At 42.7% G+C, this 21,200-nt stretch overlaps 1 protein-coding gene across 1 annotated transcript in view; it reads right to left on the bottom strand.

Moving 5' to 3' along the window:
- Positions 1–1,826: 1,826 nt before the first annotated feature.
- Positions 1,827–21,200, bottom strand: part of HSD11B1 (hydroxysteroid 11-beta dehydrogenase 1) — a 60,182-nt gene continuing 40,808 nt past the window's right edge. The window contains exons 3-6 of the mRNA XM_069756171.1: positions 11,314–11,425; positions 8,994–9,179; positions 3,439–3,582; positions 1,827–2,612 (exon numbers count right to left, since the gene is read on the bottom strand). Coding sequence (XP_069612272.1) covers positions 2,386–2,612; positions 3,439–3,582; positions 8,994–9,179; positions 11,314–11,425 — 669 coding nt within the window. The 3' untranslated portion in view covers positions 1,827–2,385. The remainder of the gene's footprint in view (positions 2,613–3,438; positions 3,583–8,993; positions 9,180–11,313; positions 11,426–21,200) is intronic.

The raw sequence follows: 21,200 nt of genomic DNA, 5'->3' as shown, positions 1-21,200 counted from the left end.
CAATTTATTGACCCTGGTTTACCACTAACATAATTTCAGAATGAGAATGAGCATTAAAAATTATTCCCACACAAAGTAACACCTGTCAAATGAGAAAAATCGGGTTAAATGGTCTGTGGGAGTAAGGGGTAAAAATGGCGCTTGAAAAAATGCATTAAAAAAATAGCATTTTTGTTTCTAGCATGAAGGCTTTTGTTCTGCCATAAAAATGCTGTAGCCAGATGTTGGCTGTAATTTAATAGGGAGTCATTAAAGAGAACCGGTCACCCCCAATATCGACGATGAGCTAAGCCCACCAGCATCAGGGGCTTATCTACAGCATTCTGGAATGCTGTAGATACGCCCCAATGTATCCTGAAAGATGAGAAAAAGACGTTAGATTATACTCACCCCGGGGGCAGTCCCGCTGCGGTCCGGTCCGATAGGCGTCACGGTCCGGGGCGTCCCATCTTCTTATGATGACGTCCTCCTCTTTTCTTCTTGCCCCGGCTCCTGTGCAGGCGTACTTTAGCTGCCCTGTTGAGGGCAGAGCAAAGTACTGCAGTGCGCAGGCGCCGGGAAAGGTCAGAGAGGCCCGGGCGCCTGCGCACTGCAGTACTTTGCTCTGCCCTCAACAGGGCAGATAAAGTACGCCTGCACAGGAGCCGGGGCAAGAAGAAAAGAGGAGGACGTCATCCTATGAAGATGGGAGGCGCCGGACCGGACTGCGACTCCCATCGGATCGGACCGCCCCTGGGTGAGTATAATCTAACCTCTTTTTCTCATCTTTCAGGATACATCGGGGGCTTATCTACAGCATTGCAGAATGCTGTAGATAAGGCCCTGATGCCGGTGGGCTTAGCTCACCTTCGATTTTGGGGTTGACAGGTTCCCTTTAAATGGAATCTGACAGCAGATAAATGATGCCTAATCCACGGGCAACATGTATCAATCACTGGATGTAGGATTTCTGCTGTAGCGTATCAGAGAAAAACAGACTTTAGAACCTGCCGGCCAAAAAGTGAATAGAATGAACTGTTGCAAATAAACCGTGCTGTTAATTAATTGGCTATGGGACAGACTGACAGCAGAGTGCAGCACTTGGTTATCTTTGACAGTGCAATAGACTTTAAATGGCAGGGCACATGCACGACTAGCTACTCCATTCAACTCCTCCTGGCTGTGGGCTGAGGTCCCACATCAATCTTAGAATTATCACCTATCAAATGGAAAGGTGCTAATTTTTGATAGATTGTAATGCAGCTTTAATTATATTAGAAATGTATAGAAGTAAATAGAGAGGACCGTGCATATGTGCAGCCACCTGTCCATCCATTCTCAATCTGGATCCAGTGGGGCTGGCTTGGGTTACTCCTATTCTCCACAGCTGTCCCAGAGGTATGACCCATGGCTATTAAATATGTATGTCATGTCCATTTGTAGTATTAACAACCCTTTATGAACCACAGCTTTGTTTGTAGATTCTAATTGCAGCTGAATGCTGCAGTCCATTCCATTCATTTCAATAGATGTGTGATTTTTATTCCATGCTACTTATCAATAAAATAGACTTTCGCGTGTCAAGAGATAAGAATTAGTGATGAGTGTATGTTGGCGGATGAGGTGTTATGAGAGCATGCTCGGGTGCTAACAGTGTCTTTGGCGTGCTCGAATAATATGTCCGAGTCCCCGCAGCTGCATGTCTCATGGCTGTTCGACAGCAGCAACACACGCTGCATTGCCTGTTTGGCATCTCTCATCATTTTCTTCAACCTGTACAGCAGCGGCAGGCTGCTTTAGTTCATGACTTTCCTCCGCTGTACTTTTCATAGTGGAAATACAAGGTATCGCATTGTTGTACAATTTAATTACATAAAAATAGCTGCAATGTCTTGCCTGCAGTTGGCCTGTCACCATGAAAATGCAGTGCAATTTGGAGGCAGCATATCATAGAGCAGGGGGATACATAGTTTTGTGAGAAAAAATTCAGAACAACGCCACATTCGCCACACGTTCAGTATTTGGTCAGTATTTTACCTCAGTATTTGTAAGCCAAAACCAGGAGTCGAACAATCAGAGAAAAAGAATAATAGAAACATATGCACCACTTCTGTATGTATTACAAATATTGATGTGTGAATGTGGCCTTACATGTGTTTTCATCATTTTATCCTCTTACATTTTGGGATTTTTTGTCCAGTGGGTGGAACTATCCCTTACACGGCTCCGTCAACATGAAAATAAAAAATGCATGCATTTTCATACAGATTTTTTCCATTTATTTTGTTCTGGTTTGTCTTGTTATTGGGATATATTCTGTGTTTATAAGAATCTTGATTACAGCTCACGTTTATTATAGTTTCCCTGATTTATCTTGACGTTGTCTTTGTATAATTTTTAATGATATCATTCCTGCTTACTATTCAGTGCACTGACATCATAATTCTTAAGGACCAGGTAGTCTAAAAATTCTGGTGCCCAGTCTCTAAGCAACAGTGGAATCTTGGTGGCTTGATACTGGTAATAGACTTCTCTTTGTCTTAGGGCTCCACCTTTAATGATCTCTAGCGCACACTCTTCTTTTGGAGCGGCTGGCTGCCGGATCACATTCGATACTGTATTTACAGCGGAGTCTGCAACATAAATAGGCAATGGTTATATACCCAAAGAGGCCCAATGTCAATTCTCCCTATTAGGGCTCGTGTGCACAAGACCGTATTGTCCGTATGAGTGCCATCCGACAAAAGATCGGATTACACTCGGACCAATGATATTCTGTCGGGCGGTGTACTTGTCCGAGGACAAGTGATCACAGCATGCATGAGTTTGATTTTGATATTCGGATCACACTCGGCTAATTAATTCAATGAATCCGGAAAACCTCAGACTGCACTCGGATGACATCAAAGTGCAGTCCAATTTTCATGGACTGACAGTATGGAGAAGATTGAGACTTTTTTTTCCATCTTCTCCTTACCTGAGAAAATAGGATCAAACTCTGATCTAAGTGTGATTAGCATAAGCGGTCCAATTCACACGAATTAGTGAAAATACTGTAATGTGACCTCTAGCCTTACTCAAACTAACACAGACAGCATTGAGGTATATCAATTGGATACTGCATTAAAGGGTTCTCCAACATTGAAAAAAAATCACGTGTATGGGTTTGGTCAAAATCTCAGCAGTTACAGGCCCACTTATTAGACCTTAAAAAGGTTATACATCATATAACCGAGATTATCTGACCTGCCTGATATAGTCTGTTTATGAGTGGGTTCATTTGGGTATTGAAAAATATTTGATGTAGCTGAATACTGACCCAAACCTGAAAAACTGTATGTGCCCAAACTCAGCATCTGCTCCCAGGAGACTGGATAGTCATTGGGATTAGCCTCAATATCTCGGGATTGCTCTTTTATTACGTTCTTTTTCACAGTTTGTAGCATGTCATTTTCTTACCTGTGTCAATATAGCTGATAACACACAGTGTAATAGACACATTGACTTTTTGTTGGTAGAACTCCATTCGAAGAGAACTGAAGAAGCCATCAAGAGCAAATTTCGTGGTTGTATATGGCACAGTCAAAGGTGAGCCAACCTTTCCTGAAATATAAATAATGCGTATGCTTCATTCCAGTACCGATCTGCACCAAACTTAAGAAAAATCCTGTTCGAAAAGATGAATCTGATGTTCACATCTGAATACAACCGTATTTGTTTTTAATCTAAAAAGGTTCCATGTCTTTCTAGGGGTCTGTGCTTTTTCTTTCTAATTGAAGGTAGCTTGTCCGTAAACCTAAGATGTGATGTCAACCATTTTGGGCAACATTCATAAAATGCAAAAAGAAACTTTGCAATTTACTTAACATTCATTTTGCTAATTTTCCGCTCCATTTCACAACATGACAGGACAGCCATACAACAAAAGATAGCTACGGTGGCAGGAATTGGCCTTACCCATCTTCACATCTCGTTGTAAACAGAGGACAAGGTCTTGTGGCACAGAACATAGCAAATAAAAAGTATATCACATTTTAGAAACATTAGCTCCTGTTGTTAAAGGCAACCTGTCATGTTCCCAAAACGCGAGTTACTTGCAGTTATAGGATTAAGCTGCAGGTTAATAGCATATAAAAGCTGTCCAGTTCTTCATTGAAAGCCCAGCTACTGGTAGAAAATGAACTTTATTCCTCTCCACAGACTCCGGCTTTCAGTCATAAACGTGTGGCCGGCGAGGCTCAGTCACTGCTTAGTACATAGTGAGGGGCAGCTGTAATCACACTCCGGTACTGACTGACAGACCGCAGATACAGCTGCCAATGTGTCAGGGTGTGCTTACAGCTCTGCTCACTGTACACTGATTGGTAACTGAAAGCTGTCCAGCTGCGCCTCTATGGCCGGGATCACACATGCGAGAAATACGTCTGTGTCTCGCATGTGAAATCCAAGCTCTGGCGCCGACACTCCACAGCGGAGCGTGCGGCCGCAGAGCAACACATGGAGCCGCACGCTCCGCTCCGAAGTGCCGGCACCAGAGCTTGGGTTTCACATGCGAGAGACAGACGTGTTTCTCGCATGTGTGATTCCGGCCTATGACTGAAAGCTGGAGGACGGCAGTAGGAATAAAGTTAATTTTCTTCCAGTAGCCATGCTTGTGTTGTGGCGGCCGCACAGCTTTAGAACTCTGTTAACCTGTAGATGTACTCCATACCTGCAAGTTGATAGCGTTTGCGTACTGACGGGTTACCTTTAAATAAACTATTTCACTCTATAACTGTTTGAAAGAGCTTAGGGGATTTACCGTTGCTTCTGAAAAATGGAGTTCCAACTACTATAAACACATTATTAATCTGCACAGAATCTTGGACTTACAACAAAATTATTTTCAAAGATAGAGACTGATTTAAGAATCTGCAAGCAAACGTTATATAACCAAAGACAATCATAAGTATGTAAATTTACGATTAATACCACGTTTTCTCATATTAAAGAACCATTAATGGGCCAGTTTGGTTGCCTTTTTTTAACTGTGCATATTCCTCACCTTATCAGCATGTTTGATTCATTTGCACTATGACTCCCACATGTTTTCTATGGTGCAAACACTTTAAACTTAAGACTGCCATATAACTGTCGCCTGAATCTGCCAATACAGTGGCTTGCAAAAGTATTCACCTCCCCCTTTACATTTTTCATGTTTTGCTACCTCACCGCCTGGAATGTCACTTTTTTTTTTAAGGGTTTGCATCATTTCATGTAAAGAACATGCCTACAACTGTGAACATTTGTTTTTTTGTGTGAAGCAAACAACAAATAGGACACAATAACTGAAAACCTAAGTGTGCATAACTATTCACCCCCCTAAAGTCAGTGCATGGTAGAGTCTCCTTTTGCGGCAATCACAGCTGAAAGTTGCTTTGGATAATGTCTGAGATTTCCACATCTTGCCACTGGGATATTTTCCCAAATTATCAAGGCAATACTTCTCCAGCTCCTTCAAGTTAGATTGTTTCCTCTGGTGAACAGTAGTGATGAGCGAGTGTACTCATTGCTCGGGTTTTCCAGAGCACGCCTGGGTGGTCTCCCAGTATTTGTGACTGCTCCGAGATTTAGTTTTTTTTGACGCAGCTGCATAATTTACAGCTACTAGCCAGGCTGAGTACATGTGGGGGTTGCCTGGTTGCTAGGGAATCCCCACATGTAATCAAGCTGACTAGTAGCCGCAAATCATGCAGAGAAAACTAAATCTCCGAGCACTAACAAATACTCGGAGACCACCCGAGCATGCTCTGGAAAACCCGAGCAACGAGTCTACTCGAATCTTCAAGTCTGACCACAGATTCTCAATTGGATTAACCCCCTAAGGACCAGGCTATTTTATAGGTTGTCCAAGCCTCATTTTTTAAATCTGACCTGTGTAATTTTATGTGGTTATAACTCTAGAACCCTTCAACAGATTCCACTGATTCTGAGTCTGTTTTTTCGTAACATATTGTACTTCATGATGGTGGTAAAATTTGTTTGATATGACTTGTATTTGTTTGTGAAAATATTGAGATTTGGCGAAAATTTCACAAGTTTCAAACTTTCAATTCTTATGCTCTTAAACCAGAAAGTTACGTCACATAAAATAGTTAATAAATAAGACCAGAGGTTCCGTCTGAATCATATATTTCAGAGATTTACACAGAAACCTGGTGTAAGCGCTCAGCACAGTGCAGACCGCAGGATAGATGTGCGCCGCGCCTTACTGCAATCTTTGGGAGGCAGAATGAAAAAATCAACAGCAGGTGAAGGATTGGTTTTATTTATTTTTTACGCTGTTCCTTTATGTTTGCCTGTTGTCACACAGTAAAAACTAGTTTTTGCATCACCATATTTTGAGAGCTATAATTTTTCCATATTTCTGCTGACAAAGTCATGTTATGTCTTTTTTTTTTTTGCGGGACAAGTTGACTTATTGCTACCATTTTCGGGCACATGACACTTTTTGATTGCTTTCTATTCTGATTTTGAGAGGCAGAATGAACAGAAATCAGCAATTCAGGAATTGTTTTTTGGGTTGTTTTTTTTTTGTTTCCCTTTTGTTTGTTTTAAAATTGATAAGGCAGCTTTATTCTTTTGGTCAGTACGATTACAGCGGTACCACATTTATGTAATTTTTTTCTGTTTTGGCGCTTTTAGGCAAAAACTTTTATAGAAAAAAATAATTGTTTTTATATCGCTTTATTCTGAGAGCTATAACTTTTTATTTTTTTCAGCTGATGGAGCTGTATGTCTGCTTGTTTTTTGCGGGACAAGGTGTCGTTCTTAGTTACACCATTTTTATTTACGGTACATTTGTCTTTTTTATCTCTTTTTAGTCTACTTTTTTTCCCAACGGTATGATGACAAGCCATAATTTGCTTTTTTTTATGGCGTTCACAGAAGGGGTTAACTAGTGTGACAGTTTTATAGATCGGGTTGCCCTGGATGCAGCGATACCAAATGTGTACTTTTTTTTATTTTTTTTTACATAAAAATGTGTATTGTTGTAATATTTGTAATTTTTTTTATTATTTAGTAAAAAATGTTTACTTTTCTTACTTTACTTTTTAGGCTATGTGCACACGTTCAGGATTTTAAGCGTTTTTTTTAATAGCTTTTTTCGTCCGTTTTCCGCTAAAAAAACACACGCATAAGCATCCCATCATTTTTAATGCATTCCGCATTTTTTGTGCACATGCTGCGTTTTTTTCCGCGGTGGAATCGCATTCCAGATAAAAACGCAGCTTGTTCATTCTTTGTGTGGAATCGCGGCAATTCCGCACACATAGGAATAAATTGATCCGCTTACTTTTCGCATGTGGCTGTGCCCACCATGCGGGAAGTAAGCGGATCATGTGCGGTTGGTACCCAGGGTGGAGGAGACTCTCCTTCAGGCCCTGGGAACCATATAATTGTAAAAAAAAAAAATTTAAAATAAAAAATTGTGATATTCTCACCTTCCGGCGTCCCCGGCAGTCTTCCAGCTCCTCGTGATGCTCCCGTTTCCAGTAATGCCTCGCGGCAATGACCTGTGATGACGTAGCGGTCTTGCATGATGCTACGTCATCTGGTGTCATTGCCGCGAGGCATTACTGGGAGCGGGAGCATCGCGAGGAGCTGGAAGACTGCCGGGGACGTCGGAAGGTGAGAATATCACGATTTTTTAATTTTTTTTAATTATTTTTAACATTTTACTATTGATGCTTCATAGGCAGCATCAATAGTAAAAAGTTGGTCACACTTGTCAAACACTGTTTGACAAGTGTGACCAACCTGTCAATCAGTTTTTCAAGTGATGCTACAGATCGCTTAGAAAATGCTAGCATTTTGCAAGCTAATTATGCATGCAAACCGCTAGTGTTTAGCGGGAAAACGCATGCAAATTACGCATGCGTTTTACCCGCGGCAGGAAGTTGTGGAATTGCCACGGAAATTTCCTCGGCAATTCCAGACGTGTGCACATAGCCTTACTTAAGATGTTTCCGTACCATGTTCTTTCCATTTGATGATAATAGATATGATGATGCTTCGGGAGATCATCAGAGATTAGGATATGTTTTTACAACCCAACCCTGACTTGTATTTCTCAACAACTATGTCCCTGACTTGTTTGAAGATCTCCTTGGTTTTCATGGAACCCGTCACCAGTTTTTTCACATAGCAGCTAAAAGTGTCATCTTACACAGCATCTGTGCTGCATTTCCTCAATACTTATATAACTCCTTGACTCCCCCTGTATAGCCCGAAAAACCTTTTTGATTTCTCCGGCGCTGTATGCTAATCGGGTCTGCCTGGTCCGATGTGCGTGGCTTATGTCCTCTCCACCCCTCATCGCCGGGAGATATCTCGCGACTGCGCAGACAAATTGCTTCTCATGCTTGCACAGTATGCTTTGCCCAACTTTGGGCAAACAATTCTGTGCATGCGCGAGACACGATTTGTCTGCAGAGGCGCAATATATCTCATGGCGACGGTTTTTGGGGCTATACAGGAGGAGTCGGGGTTATACAAGGATTTAGGGAACATAGCGCAGGCGCTGAGTAAGATGATATTTTTAGCTGCTATGTGACAAAACTGGTGACAGGTTACCTTTAATGGTGTTGCAGCCTCTGTGGCCTTTCAGAAAAGGCATGTATATACTGACAGACCATGTGACACAGATTGCATATAGGTGGATTTCCTTTCACTAAGAATGTGACTTATGAAGGGAATTGCTTGCACCAGAAATTTTTATGGGCTTAATTGCAAAAAGGGGTAAATGTATATGCCCAGACCATTTTTTAGTTTATTTTTTATTTAAATTTTGCCTATATTTTTCTCATTTCACCAACTCAGACTATCTAGTGCTGATGCATCACACACAAATCGGATTACAAAAATATTTAAACACAGGTTGTAATGTAACAAAATAGGTAAAAAGCCAAGTGGGTGAATACTTTCGCAAGCCACTGTATCTCTATATAAAATCATTGTGAAAGTTTAATTACCTGCAATTGAAGAGACTACTACAAAGTTGCCACCACTTGCTTTTAACATTGGCAGAGCTTCGACTGTCATGGTTGCATAGCTCAGAAAATTAATTTCCATAAGTTCCCGTATATGATCCACATTGCCATCAAAGAAATTAAAGTAGGTGTAACCAATATGGTTCAGGATTAGCATGTCCAGTCCTCCTGTTTACAAGAAAAGAGCACCATAATGTTGTGAAATTTGTTAATAAGTGATCCTTGGATATATTCATTTCTGATATTGGCGATGATGGGTATCATTTATGCTTTTTGATGACCATTTATCACAGTTTCTGGTTTATTATCCAAACACTAGATGGTAGCCCGATTCTAACGCATCGGGTATTCTAGAATATGTATGTAGTTTATTTATGAAGATTTTAGAATAATACATTGAATACACAGGATTCGGACTGCGCCTGTCGCTGATTGTTCGCGGCCGGCCACGTAATATATAGCACAGCCCCGTAGTATATAACAGCCCACGTAGTAAATAGCACAGCCACGTAGTATATTGCACAGCCACGTAGTATATAGCACAGCCATGTAGTATATAGCACAGCCACGTAGTATGTAGCACAGCCCACGGAGTATAATGCACAGCCCGCGTAGTATATTGCACAGCCCGCGTAGTATATTGCACAGCCCGCGTAGTATATTGCACAGCCCGCGCAGTACCACGCACGTAGTGTATAACACAGGCCACGTAGTGTATAGCACAGCCCGCGCAGTACATTGCACAGCCCGCGCAGTACATTGCACAGCCCGCGCAGTACATTGCACAGCCCGCGTAGTACATTGCACAGCCCACGCAGTACATTGCATAGCCCGCGTAGTACATTGCACAGCCCACGCAGTACATTGCACAGCCCGCGTAGTACATTGCACAGCCCGCGCAGTTAATTGCACTGCCCGTGTAGTACATTGCACAGCCCGCGCAGTACATTGCACAGCGTATATAGCACAGCCCACGTAGTATATAGCACAGCCCACGCAGTATATAGCAATGTGGGCAACATATCCTTGTTAAAAAAAAAAGAATTAAAATAAAAAATAGTGATATACTCACCCTCCGTTGGCCCCTGGATCGAAGCGTTTACCGATGCTCCTCGCGCGCTCCGGTCTGAAGAATGCATTGCGGTCTCGCGAGATGATGACGTAGCGGTCTCACATGGAGCGGTCATCGGGGTGTCGCGAGGAGCGGGAAAGGTCTGTTGTATGGAGCGGGCACTGACTATGGGGAGGAAGGAGCAGCCATGTTGCCACCGGACTGTGCCCGTCGCTGATTGGTCGTGGCTGTTTTGCCGCAACCAATCAGCGACTTGGATTTCCATGACAGACAGAGGCCGCGACCAATGAATATCCGTGACAGACAGACTGAAGGACAGACAGAAAGACGGAAGTGATCTTTAGACAATTATATAGTTGATGTCATAAGTATTAAGTACAGCAAACCCCACTGACATGTCTTAGTTTCAGGTCTGCTTTGAACATTCAGATTTGAAGCGCAAAAGTAATTTATGTGTCAGCTAAAGTTCTTCTGTTCACACCAAGTATTTTGTACGTCACTGAATCATGTCTGTGCAAGAAACATATGAACAAAACCTTAAGGCACAATTTAAATGAATATTCTGATCTTATTACCTTCAGATTATGCCATGAGTGTATATCAGATAAGGTCCCAATAATGGAACCTGCATTTATCTTGAGAATGAGACCACATAGTCATCTGCTGTCAGCAGAGGGGTAGTCAGAATTCCTATATGAATGAATGACAATTCCAACCCCTGCCCGCAGGCTGTGGCATGCATCGAGGCCATATTGTTGATACAGATGAATGTCCCATAGACCAGGGTCAAACGAGCGTATAAATCAGACCAATGTTATTCAATGGGGCAGTTCTGATTACTGATTTTTTTTTCATTGACAGAATCTGCCAGTGGAAAAAAACAAACACAGAATGCTGTTATTTCAGTCTGAAATCGGAAGACGCTTACCCATTCAATTCTAGGGGTCCGTGGAAAACATTGGACTGCACTCAGATGACTCCCACAATGGAGAAGATGGAGAAATGTTGTTCTCCATTTGCTCCTCACAGTGTGCTACGGTTCTTTCATCCAAGAGAGTCGGATCATACTTTGCTGACACCCTAATCAAACTCAGATCAGAATCTGTTCTAAGTGTAGTTGCCATAACTGACCCAATTAATAAAAGACCTGGACAACCTCAGCAGAAGGAGCAACTGTAGAGGAACTGAACACAGACATATCACTTATTAGCTAGATTTATTGTCTCTTACCAAATAATCGTTCTGCTTCATGTACCACACTCTTAGCAAAAGTCATACTGTCCATACTTCCAGAGAGGTAGGAGGCAGACGCTGCACCAAGTTTTGTGCACTTTTCAACGACCTAAGAAAAAGAATGGAAATGTATTGTCCAATACTTGCTAAGTATCAGGAATGCATTAGTAATGCACATATTTTATTAAGGGGAATCTGTCAGGTTTTTGCTACTATATCTTATCTGAGAGCAGTATGATGTAGGGAAAGAGACCCTGAATCCAACAATGTACCACTTAATTTCGTGGGTGCAGCAGTTGTGATACAATCAGAGTTCTTAGATGCAGCATGAAGCAGAGCTGATGAAGCTAACTCCACCCACACCTGCCAGGTTCTGTGTGTACACATTCTGTTTACTCTGAGCTGCTTTTCACATGAGGGGGCGGGGTCAGATGACAGCATGTGCCAGCAATGATAATGTCCTAGTGATATCAGAAAACAACTGCATGCAGCCTGATAAGTGACACATCAATTCAATGTTTTAACCCCTACCTCATGTTGTCCTCAGATTACTTAGCAAAAACCTGCTGACAGATTCACATTAACTATCTCCTTTGCGTCATATTTTAGCTTGCAATAGATTTACAAATTATAATATCTAGAAGACTCACTTCCAAACTAAAGAAAGTTGGCAAACCTTCCACGGGAGAAGCAATCTGCAGCTGTTCAGCAGGAGAGGACAGTCAAGCACTGCAGTCTTTATGCATATTGTGACTAATACATTTTCATGTGTGCAGTTATTTCACATGTTCAATTAAAACTACAATCAGTTGCTTCTATTTTTCACTGATCTTTTCATCATTTATAAGAAGAAAATAGGAAAATGCTTATCACCTTACAGTCTTGCTTAGCATATTATTAGCTTACACAGAAGTGGTTGAAGAAATTAAACTAAACACGTACATGTAAATGTGGAAAGTCCCAGTCTTGTAACATAGAAGGTATGGTAAGCACTATAATTTCTGCATTGTACACACATAATCCCCCACAGTAGTTATGGTGCCACTGAAAAAGGGCTGGCACTAGTGATGGGCAAACCTGAACGGTAAAGCATGGGGTCTGTGCCGAATACCTAGTGTCCCTGCAAGAAACACCAGCTATGATCGGCGGTAAGTTTGTTAGCAGTGGTCAGAGTGCTGTGGTTCCCACACTGTCATAGAGGGATCCCCATACGTTTTTTTAAATAATTTAAATAGAAACCTAAATGTATTCCTCTCATTTTTGACAACCAGCCAAGCTAAAGCAGGTAGCTGGGGTGCTGGTATTCTCAGACTGGGAAGGGGCCTTGGATATTGGCCCTTCCCAACCTAAAAATAGCATCCCACACATGCCCCAGAAATGCGTATCCATTAAATGCGGCAATTCTGGCTCTTTGCCCAACTTTTCCCACTTGCCCTGGTTCAGTGGCATTGGGGTAATCTTTGTGGGGTTTGATGTCAGCTTTGTAATGTCAGCTGACATCAAGCCCATCGGTTAGTAATGGAGAGGCATCTTAAGACACCCCCATTACTAACCCCATAGTCAAAAGTAAAAGAAATCCAGACATGGAGAAAAGTCCTTTATTTGAAATAAAAACAGACTCCTTTATTGAAAAAAAAACCTCTCCATCCTCCTTTACCTATTTATTACTGTAAAATTAAAAATAACAGAACACCATATTCCTCACCTGTCCGGCGATTAACTATTTGTCCCACAACGTGCTCCAACTCTGCTGCATCTGGATTGCATAGCTGAGCAATGGCATGATTCGACGGTTCATCCGTGAATCCAGGAGACCCTGAACTGAGTCTGATGGCATAGCTTCAGTTACCTGCAGTGACTTCATTGAGCTTACGCCCGTCAAAGGCAGCGGTCCTTAGGCTCAGCGTCGCATGCCACCACTCAGCCATGCAATCCAGATGAAGCAGAGTTGGGCTCTTCGTGGGACAAATGGATTATCGATGGATAGGTGAGGAATACGGTGATTTTTAGATGAATTCAACCTCACATATTAACCCATCTGATTGTTGCACCATTTTTGAGGCGGCTGAGGGCTGACGTTCTTAATCTGGGAGGGGGCCAATATACATGGCCCCTTCCTAGACTATTCATATCAGTCCGCAGATGTCTGTTTAACCGTTTGCTGGTTAGTAAATAAAGTGTGACCCCACATCATTTGTTTGGGAGTCTCCTCTTTAACAACCAGTAGAGGCTAAGCAAACAGCTGTAAGCTTATATTAATAGCCTGGGAACTTTTATAGCTTTTGGCTTCTTCCCAGAATATTAATATCAGCAGCCAGACTTCGGCATTCCCTCAGCTGGTTCTGAAAATTTTGGGGGACCCCACGCTGTTTTTTTTGTTTGTTTTTTTTATTTATTAACAAGTAAGTAAAATAGACACCCAAGTTAATCTTAGTTCACAGCCTCCAGTTGTTCCAGCAAGGTTACCTTAGTCACACAGCCACCAGGTCTCATAGTAGCTCAAGTGTTGGACTGATGAGTGCCGAACTTGCAGCCGTTCATCAGTCTGGCACTGGCATTTGCAAAAGCAAGAGAAACAGCTGCTATGAACTCAGATGTCCTTACTGTATTGTTAATAAATAAAATATATGAAAGAAACAGCGTGTCGTCCCCCATAATTTTCATAACCAGCTGGGGGCTGATGTTAATATTCAGGGAAGGGGACAATATCCATAAAGGTTTCCACCCTATTAATATCAGCTCACAGCTGTTTACTTAGCCTTTACTGGTTAATATATAGGGGATACCCACCTAAAAAAATATATTCGATAACCAGCAAAGGCTAAACAGACAGCTGCGGGCTGATATTAATAGCCTAAGAAAGGGCCATGGATATTGGTCCCCTCCAGACTAAGAACATCAGCTCTCAGCTGCTACAGAAATGGCACATCTATAAGATTCTGGCGCTTAGCCTCCATTCTTCCCAAATGCCCTGGTGCGGTGGCAAGTGGGGTAACAGGTTTGGGGTTGAGGTCAGCTGTTTTATGATCGCTGACATCAAATCCAGGGGTTAGTAATGGAAAGGTGTCTATAAGATGCCTCAATTACTAACCACAGTCTCATATTGTAATAAAGACACAGCCAGAATAAAGTCCTTTATATGAAATAAAACACGCCGACCCTCTTTTACCCATTTATTTACCAAAAATTTAAATAAAAAACACCATATAACTCAGCTGACGATAATCAATTTGTCACACGAAGAGCCCAACTGCGAACCCAACTATATCTGTATTGTATGGCTGAGCGGTGGCATGATGTGACCACTCAGCTGTGAATCCAGGAGACACTGAGCTGAGGCTGAGAACTTAGGTGCAGCACTGAGCGGTGACGTCAATAAGATGAGCGCAGTTCATGGTCGACGAACTCTGGTGACCTCACTGGAGTCAGTGCTGGCTGCGTGAGAACGTTCTACAAGCGCTGGCGTCAGTGAGGTCACTGGAGTTCATTGACAATGACCTCTGCTCATCTTATTGACGTCACCACTATGTGCTGCCTCTGAGTTTTCTGGCTCAGCTCAGTGTCTCCTGCAGTCATGACTGAGCTGTTGCATAATGCCATCACTCAGCAATGAAATCCAGATATAGCAGATTTGGAACGCATCGTTGGACATACCAATTATCGTCAGGTGAGGAATATGGTGTTTTATTATTTTTAATTTTACAGTAATAGGTGAAAGAGGGTGTGGGATTGTTTCTTTCAAATAAAGGACTTTTCTGTGTGTCTGTGTTTTATGTCATTTGACTATTGGGGTAGTAATAGGAGTGTCTTATAGCCTCTCCATTACTAACTCCTGGGCTTGATGCCCTCTGCCATAAAACAGCTGACATCAACCCCAAACCTATTACCACTCTTGCCACTGCACCAGGGAGAAGAAAGGAGGCTAAACCCCACAATTGGTGCATCCTATGGATGTGACATTTCTAGGGCGTCTGAGAGCTGAAGCTCCTAGTCTGGAAAGGGCCAATATCCATGGCCCTTTTCTAGGCTATTAAAGGGACTCTGTCACCTGAATTTGGAGGGAACAATCTTCAGCCATGGAAGCGGGGTTTTCAGGTGTTTGATTCACCCTTTCCTTACCCGCTGGCTGCAATATTGGATTGAAGTTCATTCTCTGTCCTCTATAGTACACGCCTGCGCAAGGCAAGGCTGCTGCGGCTGACAATATGCGCGCTATTACAGAGAAATTAATTTTCATTGCCAGTGCAATGAATATTCATTTCTCTTTAGCAGCGGGCACAGGAGTTAGTTACAGCAGTCGGCTCCTGCCTTGTGTGACCCACTGCTCCGCCACTGCCACTCCCCTTCCATCTTCTGGACACCTCACTTGAATATAAGCCGAGAGGGGCGTTTTCAGCACAAAAAAAAATGTGCTGAAAAACTTGACTTATATTCAAGTATATACCATACATCTCTCCATGAAGGCATTTAAATGGCATAAATCGTTCCCCGCACCCATTGCAGACAGTCAATCAGTTGCCATGGCAGCTGGGGCTCTATGGAATACTTTCATCACCACCAACATAGTCCCCTTATGATGCCAAGCCACAAAAGAGGAGTAAAACTATTATACCACTAGATTACAATATATAGTAAAATTGATCAAATGAACAAATATTCAAGTCCCCTAAATATATAAAGTAAAAATTACTAGGAAATAAATAAATAATATGTAAAAATAGAATTAAAGAGGTTTAATCACTGTCTTTTCCTAATTAAAAATTATTTGTAATCATGTCCATAAAAATCTAGTGCGAACTATCCCAAAAAACTAAAGACTCCAGAATTTGGTCATCACATTTCTTTGCAAAAACATCAATAAATGTCAATCAAAATGTCAGAAATGCTAAAAAAGGATGTCAAAGCCCTCATACAAAAAAAAAAATAGCTCCATCGATAGAAGAATAAAAAAGTATGGGTCTCTGAAAATTGCAACACAAACTAATGGATTTTTTTTCAATTCTGAAATTTTGTATAAGTTTGGTGACGCCATAATTGTCTGACCTGAAAAATAACATTATCAGACCGTTTACACTATATTGCTGAACTTTTTCTTTCTATCATTTTATTTACACTATTGCAGACAGGTTTCGTCTGTCAGGAGAAGGGGAATAAAGAAAGAAAGCAAAAAAAAAAAATGCTCAGGACTTGATTGTATGCATGTAAGAAACTTTTATTATGACCTTTGACAAAGTAATTTTGATATCTAGGTTTGATAACTAGATTGGTAGAAATGAGTGTAAAGCGCAAACAACATAAGGCCTCATTCACACGTCTGTGTTTAAACACTTCCGTGAGGAAATGGTACCCGTGTCATCAGTGTTTTGGGATCAGTGTGTCCGTTTTTACCATCAGTGTGTCATCCGTTTTTCACAGATGGATAAATAAACTTTAAAACTTCTTCTATCCTGTGTAATATTAACCCCTTCCCGACCCATGACGCCACGTAGGCGTCATGAAAGTCGGTGCCAATCCGACCCATGATTCCTATGTGGCGTCATGGAAAGATCGCGTCCCTGCAGATCGGGTGAAAGGGTTAACTCTCCCCCCCCCGGTTCTCCGTTCCACCCCCCTATGCTCCATTCCAGCCCCCCCGTGCTCCGTTCCACGCCCCCCGTGCTCCGTTCCACCCCTCCCGCGCTCCGATTCCCCCCCCCCGTGCTCCGATCCCCCCCCCCGTGGTCCCCCCCCACCCCATCATACTTACCGATCCAGCCGGGGTCCCGTCCGTCTTCTCCCTGGGCGCCGCCATCTTCCAAAATGGCGGGCGCATTGCGCCCGCCGAATCTGCCGGCCGGCAGATTCGTTCCAAAGTGCATTTTGATCACTGAGATAGATTATATCTCAGTGATCAAAATAAAAGAAATAATAAATGACCCCCCCCCTTTGTCACCCCCATAGGTAGGGACAATAAAAAAAAAAGAAATTTTTTTTTTTCCACTAATGTTAGAATAGGGATAGGGGTAGGGCTAGGGTTAGGGCTAGGGGTAGGGTTAGGGCTAGGGGTAGGGTTAGGGCTAGGGTTAGGGTTTCGGTATGTGCACACATATTTTGGTCCTCTGCGGATTTTTCCGCTGCGGATTTGATAAATCCGCAGTGCTAAACCGCTGCGGATTTATGGCGGATTTACCGCGTTTTTTTCTGTTCATTTCACTGCGGTTTTACAACTGCGATTTTCTATTGGAGCAGTTGTAAAACTGCTGCGGAATCCGCACAAAGAAGTGACATGCTGCGGAAAGTAAACCGCTGCGTTTCCGTGCAGTTTTTCCGCAGCATGTGTACAGCGATTTTTGTTTCCCGTAGGTTTACATTGAACTGTAAACTCATGGGAAACTGCTGCGGATCTGCAGCGTTTTCCGCAGCGTGTGCACATACCTATAGAATTAGGCTATGTGCACACTGTGCGGATTTGGCTGTGGATTGGCCGCTGCGGATTCGCAGCAGTGTTCCATCAGGTTTACAGTACCATGTAAACATATGAAAAACCAAATCCGCTGTGCCCATGGTGCGGAAAATACCGCGCGGAAACGCTGCGTTGTATTTTCCGCAGCATGTCAATTCTTTGTGCGGATTCCGCAGCGTTTTACACCTGTTCCTCAATAGGAATCCGCAGGTGAAATCCGCACAAAAAACACTGGAAATCCACGGAAAATCCGCAGGTAAAACGCAGTGCCTTTTACCCGCGGATTTTTCAAAAATGGTGCGGAAATATCTCACACGAATCCGCAACGTGGGCACATAGCCTTAGGGTTAGGGTTGGAACTAGGGTTGTGGTTAGGGTTGTGATTAGGGTTATGGCTACAGTTGGGATTAGGGTTAGGGGTGTGGGGGGGTTAGTGTTGGAGTTAGAATTGAGGGGTTACCACTGTTTAGGCACATCAGGGGTCTCCAAACGCAACATGGCGCCACCATTGATTCCAGCCAATCTCGTATTCAAAAAGTCAAATGGTGCTCCCTCAATTCCGAGCCCCGACGTGTGCCCAAACAGTGGTTTACCCCCACATATGGGGTACCAGCATACTCCGGACAAACTGCGCAACAATTACTGGGGTCCAATTTCTCCTGTTACCCTTGTGAATCTAAAAAAATGCTTGCTAAAACATAATTTTTGAGGAAAGAAAAATGATTTTTAAACGTCTGTGAAGCACTTGGGGATTCAAAGTGCTCACCACATATCTAGATAAGTTCCTTGGGGGGTCTAGTTTCTAAAATGGGGTCACTTGTGGGGGCTTCTACTGTTTAGGCACACCAGGGGCTCTGCAAACGCAACGTGACACCCGCAGACCATTCCATCAAAGTCTGCATTTCAAAAGTCACTACTTCCCTTCTGAGCCCCGACGTGTGCCCAAACAGTGGTTTACCCTCACATATGGGGTATCAGCGTACTCAGGAGAAACTGGACAACAACTTTTGGGGTCCAATTTCTCCTGTAACCCTAGGGAAAATAAAAAATTCTGGGCTAAATAATTATTTTTGAGGAAAGAAAACGTATTTATTATTTTCACGGCTCTGCATTATAAACTTCTATGAAGCGCTTGGGGGTTCAAAGTGCTCACCACACATCTAGATAAGTTCCTTTCGGGGTCTAGTTTCCAAAATGGGGTCACTTGTGGGGGGTTTCTACTGTTAAGCCACATCAGGGGCTCTGCAAACGCAACGTGACGCACACAGAGCATTCCATCAAAGTCTGCATTTCAAAACGTCACTACTTCACTTCCGAGCCTCGGCATGTGCCCAAACAGTGGTTTACCCCCACACATGGTGTATCAGCGTACTCAGGAGAAACTGGACAACAACTTTTGGGGTCCAATTTCTTCTGTAACCCTTGGGAAAATAAAAAATTCTGGGCTAAATAATTATTTTTGAGGAAAGAAAACGTATTTATTATTTTCACGGCTCTGCATTATAAACTTCTATGAAGCACTTGGGGGTTCAAAGTGCTCACCACACATCTAGATAAGTTCCTTTGGGGGTCTAGTTTCCAAAATGGGGTCACTTGTGGGGGGTTTCTACTGTTAAGCCACATCAGGGGCTCTGCAAACGCAACGTGACGCCCACAGAGCATTCCATCAAAGTCTGCATTTCAAAACGTCACTACTTCACTTCCGAGCCCCGGCATGTGCCCAAACAGTGATTTACCCCCACATATGGGGTATCAGCGTACTCAGGAGAAACTGGACAACAACTTTTGGGGTCAAATTTCTCCTGTTACCCTTGGGAAAATAAAAAATTGCAGGCTAAAAGATCATTTTTGAGAAAATAATTTTTTATTTTTATTTTCATGGCTCTGCGTTATAAACTTCTGTGAAGCACTTGGGGGTTCAAAGTCCTCACCACACATCTAGATTAGTTCCTTTGGGGGTCTAGTTTCCAAAATGGTGTCATTTCTGGGGGATCTCCAATGTTTAGGCACACAGGGGCTCTCCAAACGTGACATGGTGTCCGCTAATGATTGGAGCTAATTTTCCATTTAAAAAGCCAAATGGCGTGCCATCCCTTCCGAGCCCTGCCGTGCGCCCAAACAGTGGTTTACCCCCACATATGGGGTATCAGCGTACTCAGGACAAACTGGACAACAATATTTGGGGTCCAATTTCTCCTATTATCCTTGGCAACATAGGAAATTCCAGGCTAAAAAATCATTTTTGAGGAAAGAAAAATTATTTTTTATTTTCATGGCTCTGCGTTATAAACTTCTGTGAAGCACCTGGGGGTTTAAAGTGCTCAATATGCATCTAGATAAGTTCCTTGGGGGGTCTAGTTTCCAAAATGGGGTCACTTGTGGGGGAGCTCCAATGTTTAGGCACACAGGGGCTCTCCAAACGCGACATGGTGTCTGCTAACAATTGGAGCTAATTTTCCATTCAAAAAGTCAAATGGCGCGCCTTCCCTTCCGAGCCCTGCCGAGTGCCAAAACAGTGGTTTACCCCCACATATGAGGTATCGACGTACTCGGGAGAAATTGCCCAACAAATTTTATGATCCATTTTATCCTACTGCCCATGTGAAAATGAAAAAATTGAGGCGAAAAGAATTTTTTTGTGAAAAAAAGTACTTTTTCATTTTTACAGATCAATTTGTGAAGCACCTGAGGGTTTAAAGTGCTCACTAGGCATCTAAATAAGTTCCTTGGGGGGTCTAGTTTCCAAAATGGGGTCACTTGTGGGGGAGCGCCAATGTTTAGGCACACAGGAGCTATCCAAACGCGACATGGTGTCCGCTAACGATGGAAATAATTTTTCATTCAAAAAGTCAAATGGCGCTCCTTCCCTTCCGAGCCTTACCATGTGCCCAAACAGTGGTTTACCCCCACATGTGAGGTATTGGTGTACTCAGGAGAAATTGCCCAACACATTTTAGGATCCATTTTATCCTGTTGCCCATGTGAAAATGAAAAAATTGAGGCTAAAATAATTTTTTTGTGAAAAAAAAGTACTTTTTCATTTTTACGGATCAATTTGTGAAGCACCTGGGGGTTCAAAGTGCTCACTATGCATCTAGATAAGTTCCTTGGGGCGTCTAGTTTCCAAAATGGGGTCACTTGTGGGGGAGCTCCAATTTTTAGGCACACGGGGGCTCTCCAAACGTGACATGGTGTCCGCTAAAGAGTAGAGCCAATTTTTGATTCAAAAAGTCAAATGGCGCTCCTTCCCTTCCAAGCCCTGCCGTGCGCCCAAACAGTGGTTTACCCCCACATATGAGGTATCAGCGTACTCAGGACAAATTGGACAACAACTTTCGTGGTTCAGTTTCTCCTTTTACCATTGGGAAAATAAAAAAATTGTTGCTAAAAGATAATTTTTGTGACTAAAAAGTTAAATGTTCATTTTTTCCTTCCATGTTGC

The sequence above is a fragment of the Ranitomeya imitator genome, chromosome 3, assembly GCF_032444005.1.
Source record: "Ranitomeya imitator isolate aRanImi1 chromosome 3, aRanImi1.pri, whole genome shotgun sequence".
NCBI classification, from domain to species: Eukaryota; Metazoa; Chordata; class Amphibia; order Anura; family Dendrobatidae; genus Ranitomeya; species Ranitomeya imitator.
The sequence above is the reverse complement of the archived record's forward strand: the minus strand, read 5'-3'. Positions and strand labels throughout refer to the sequence as shown.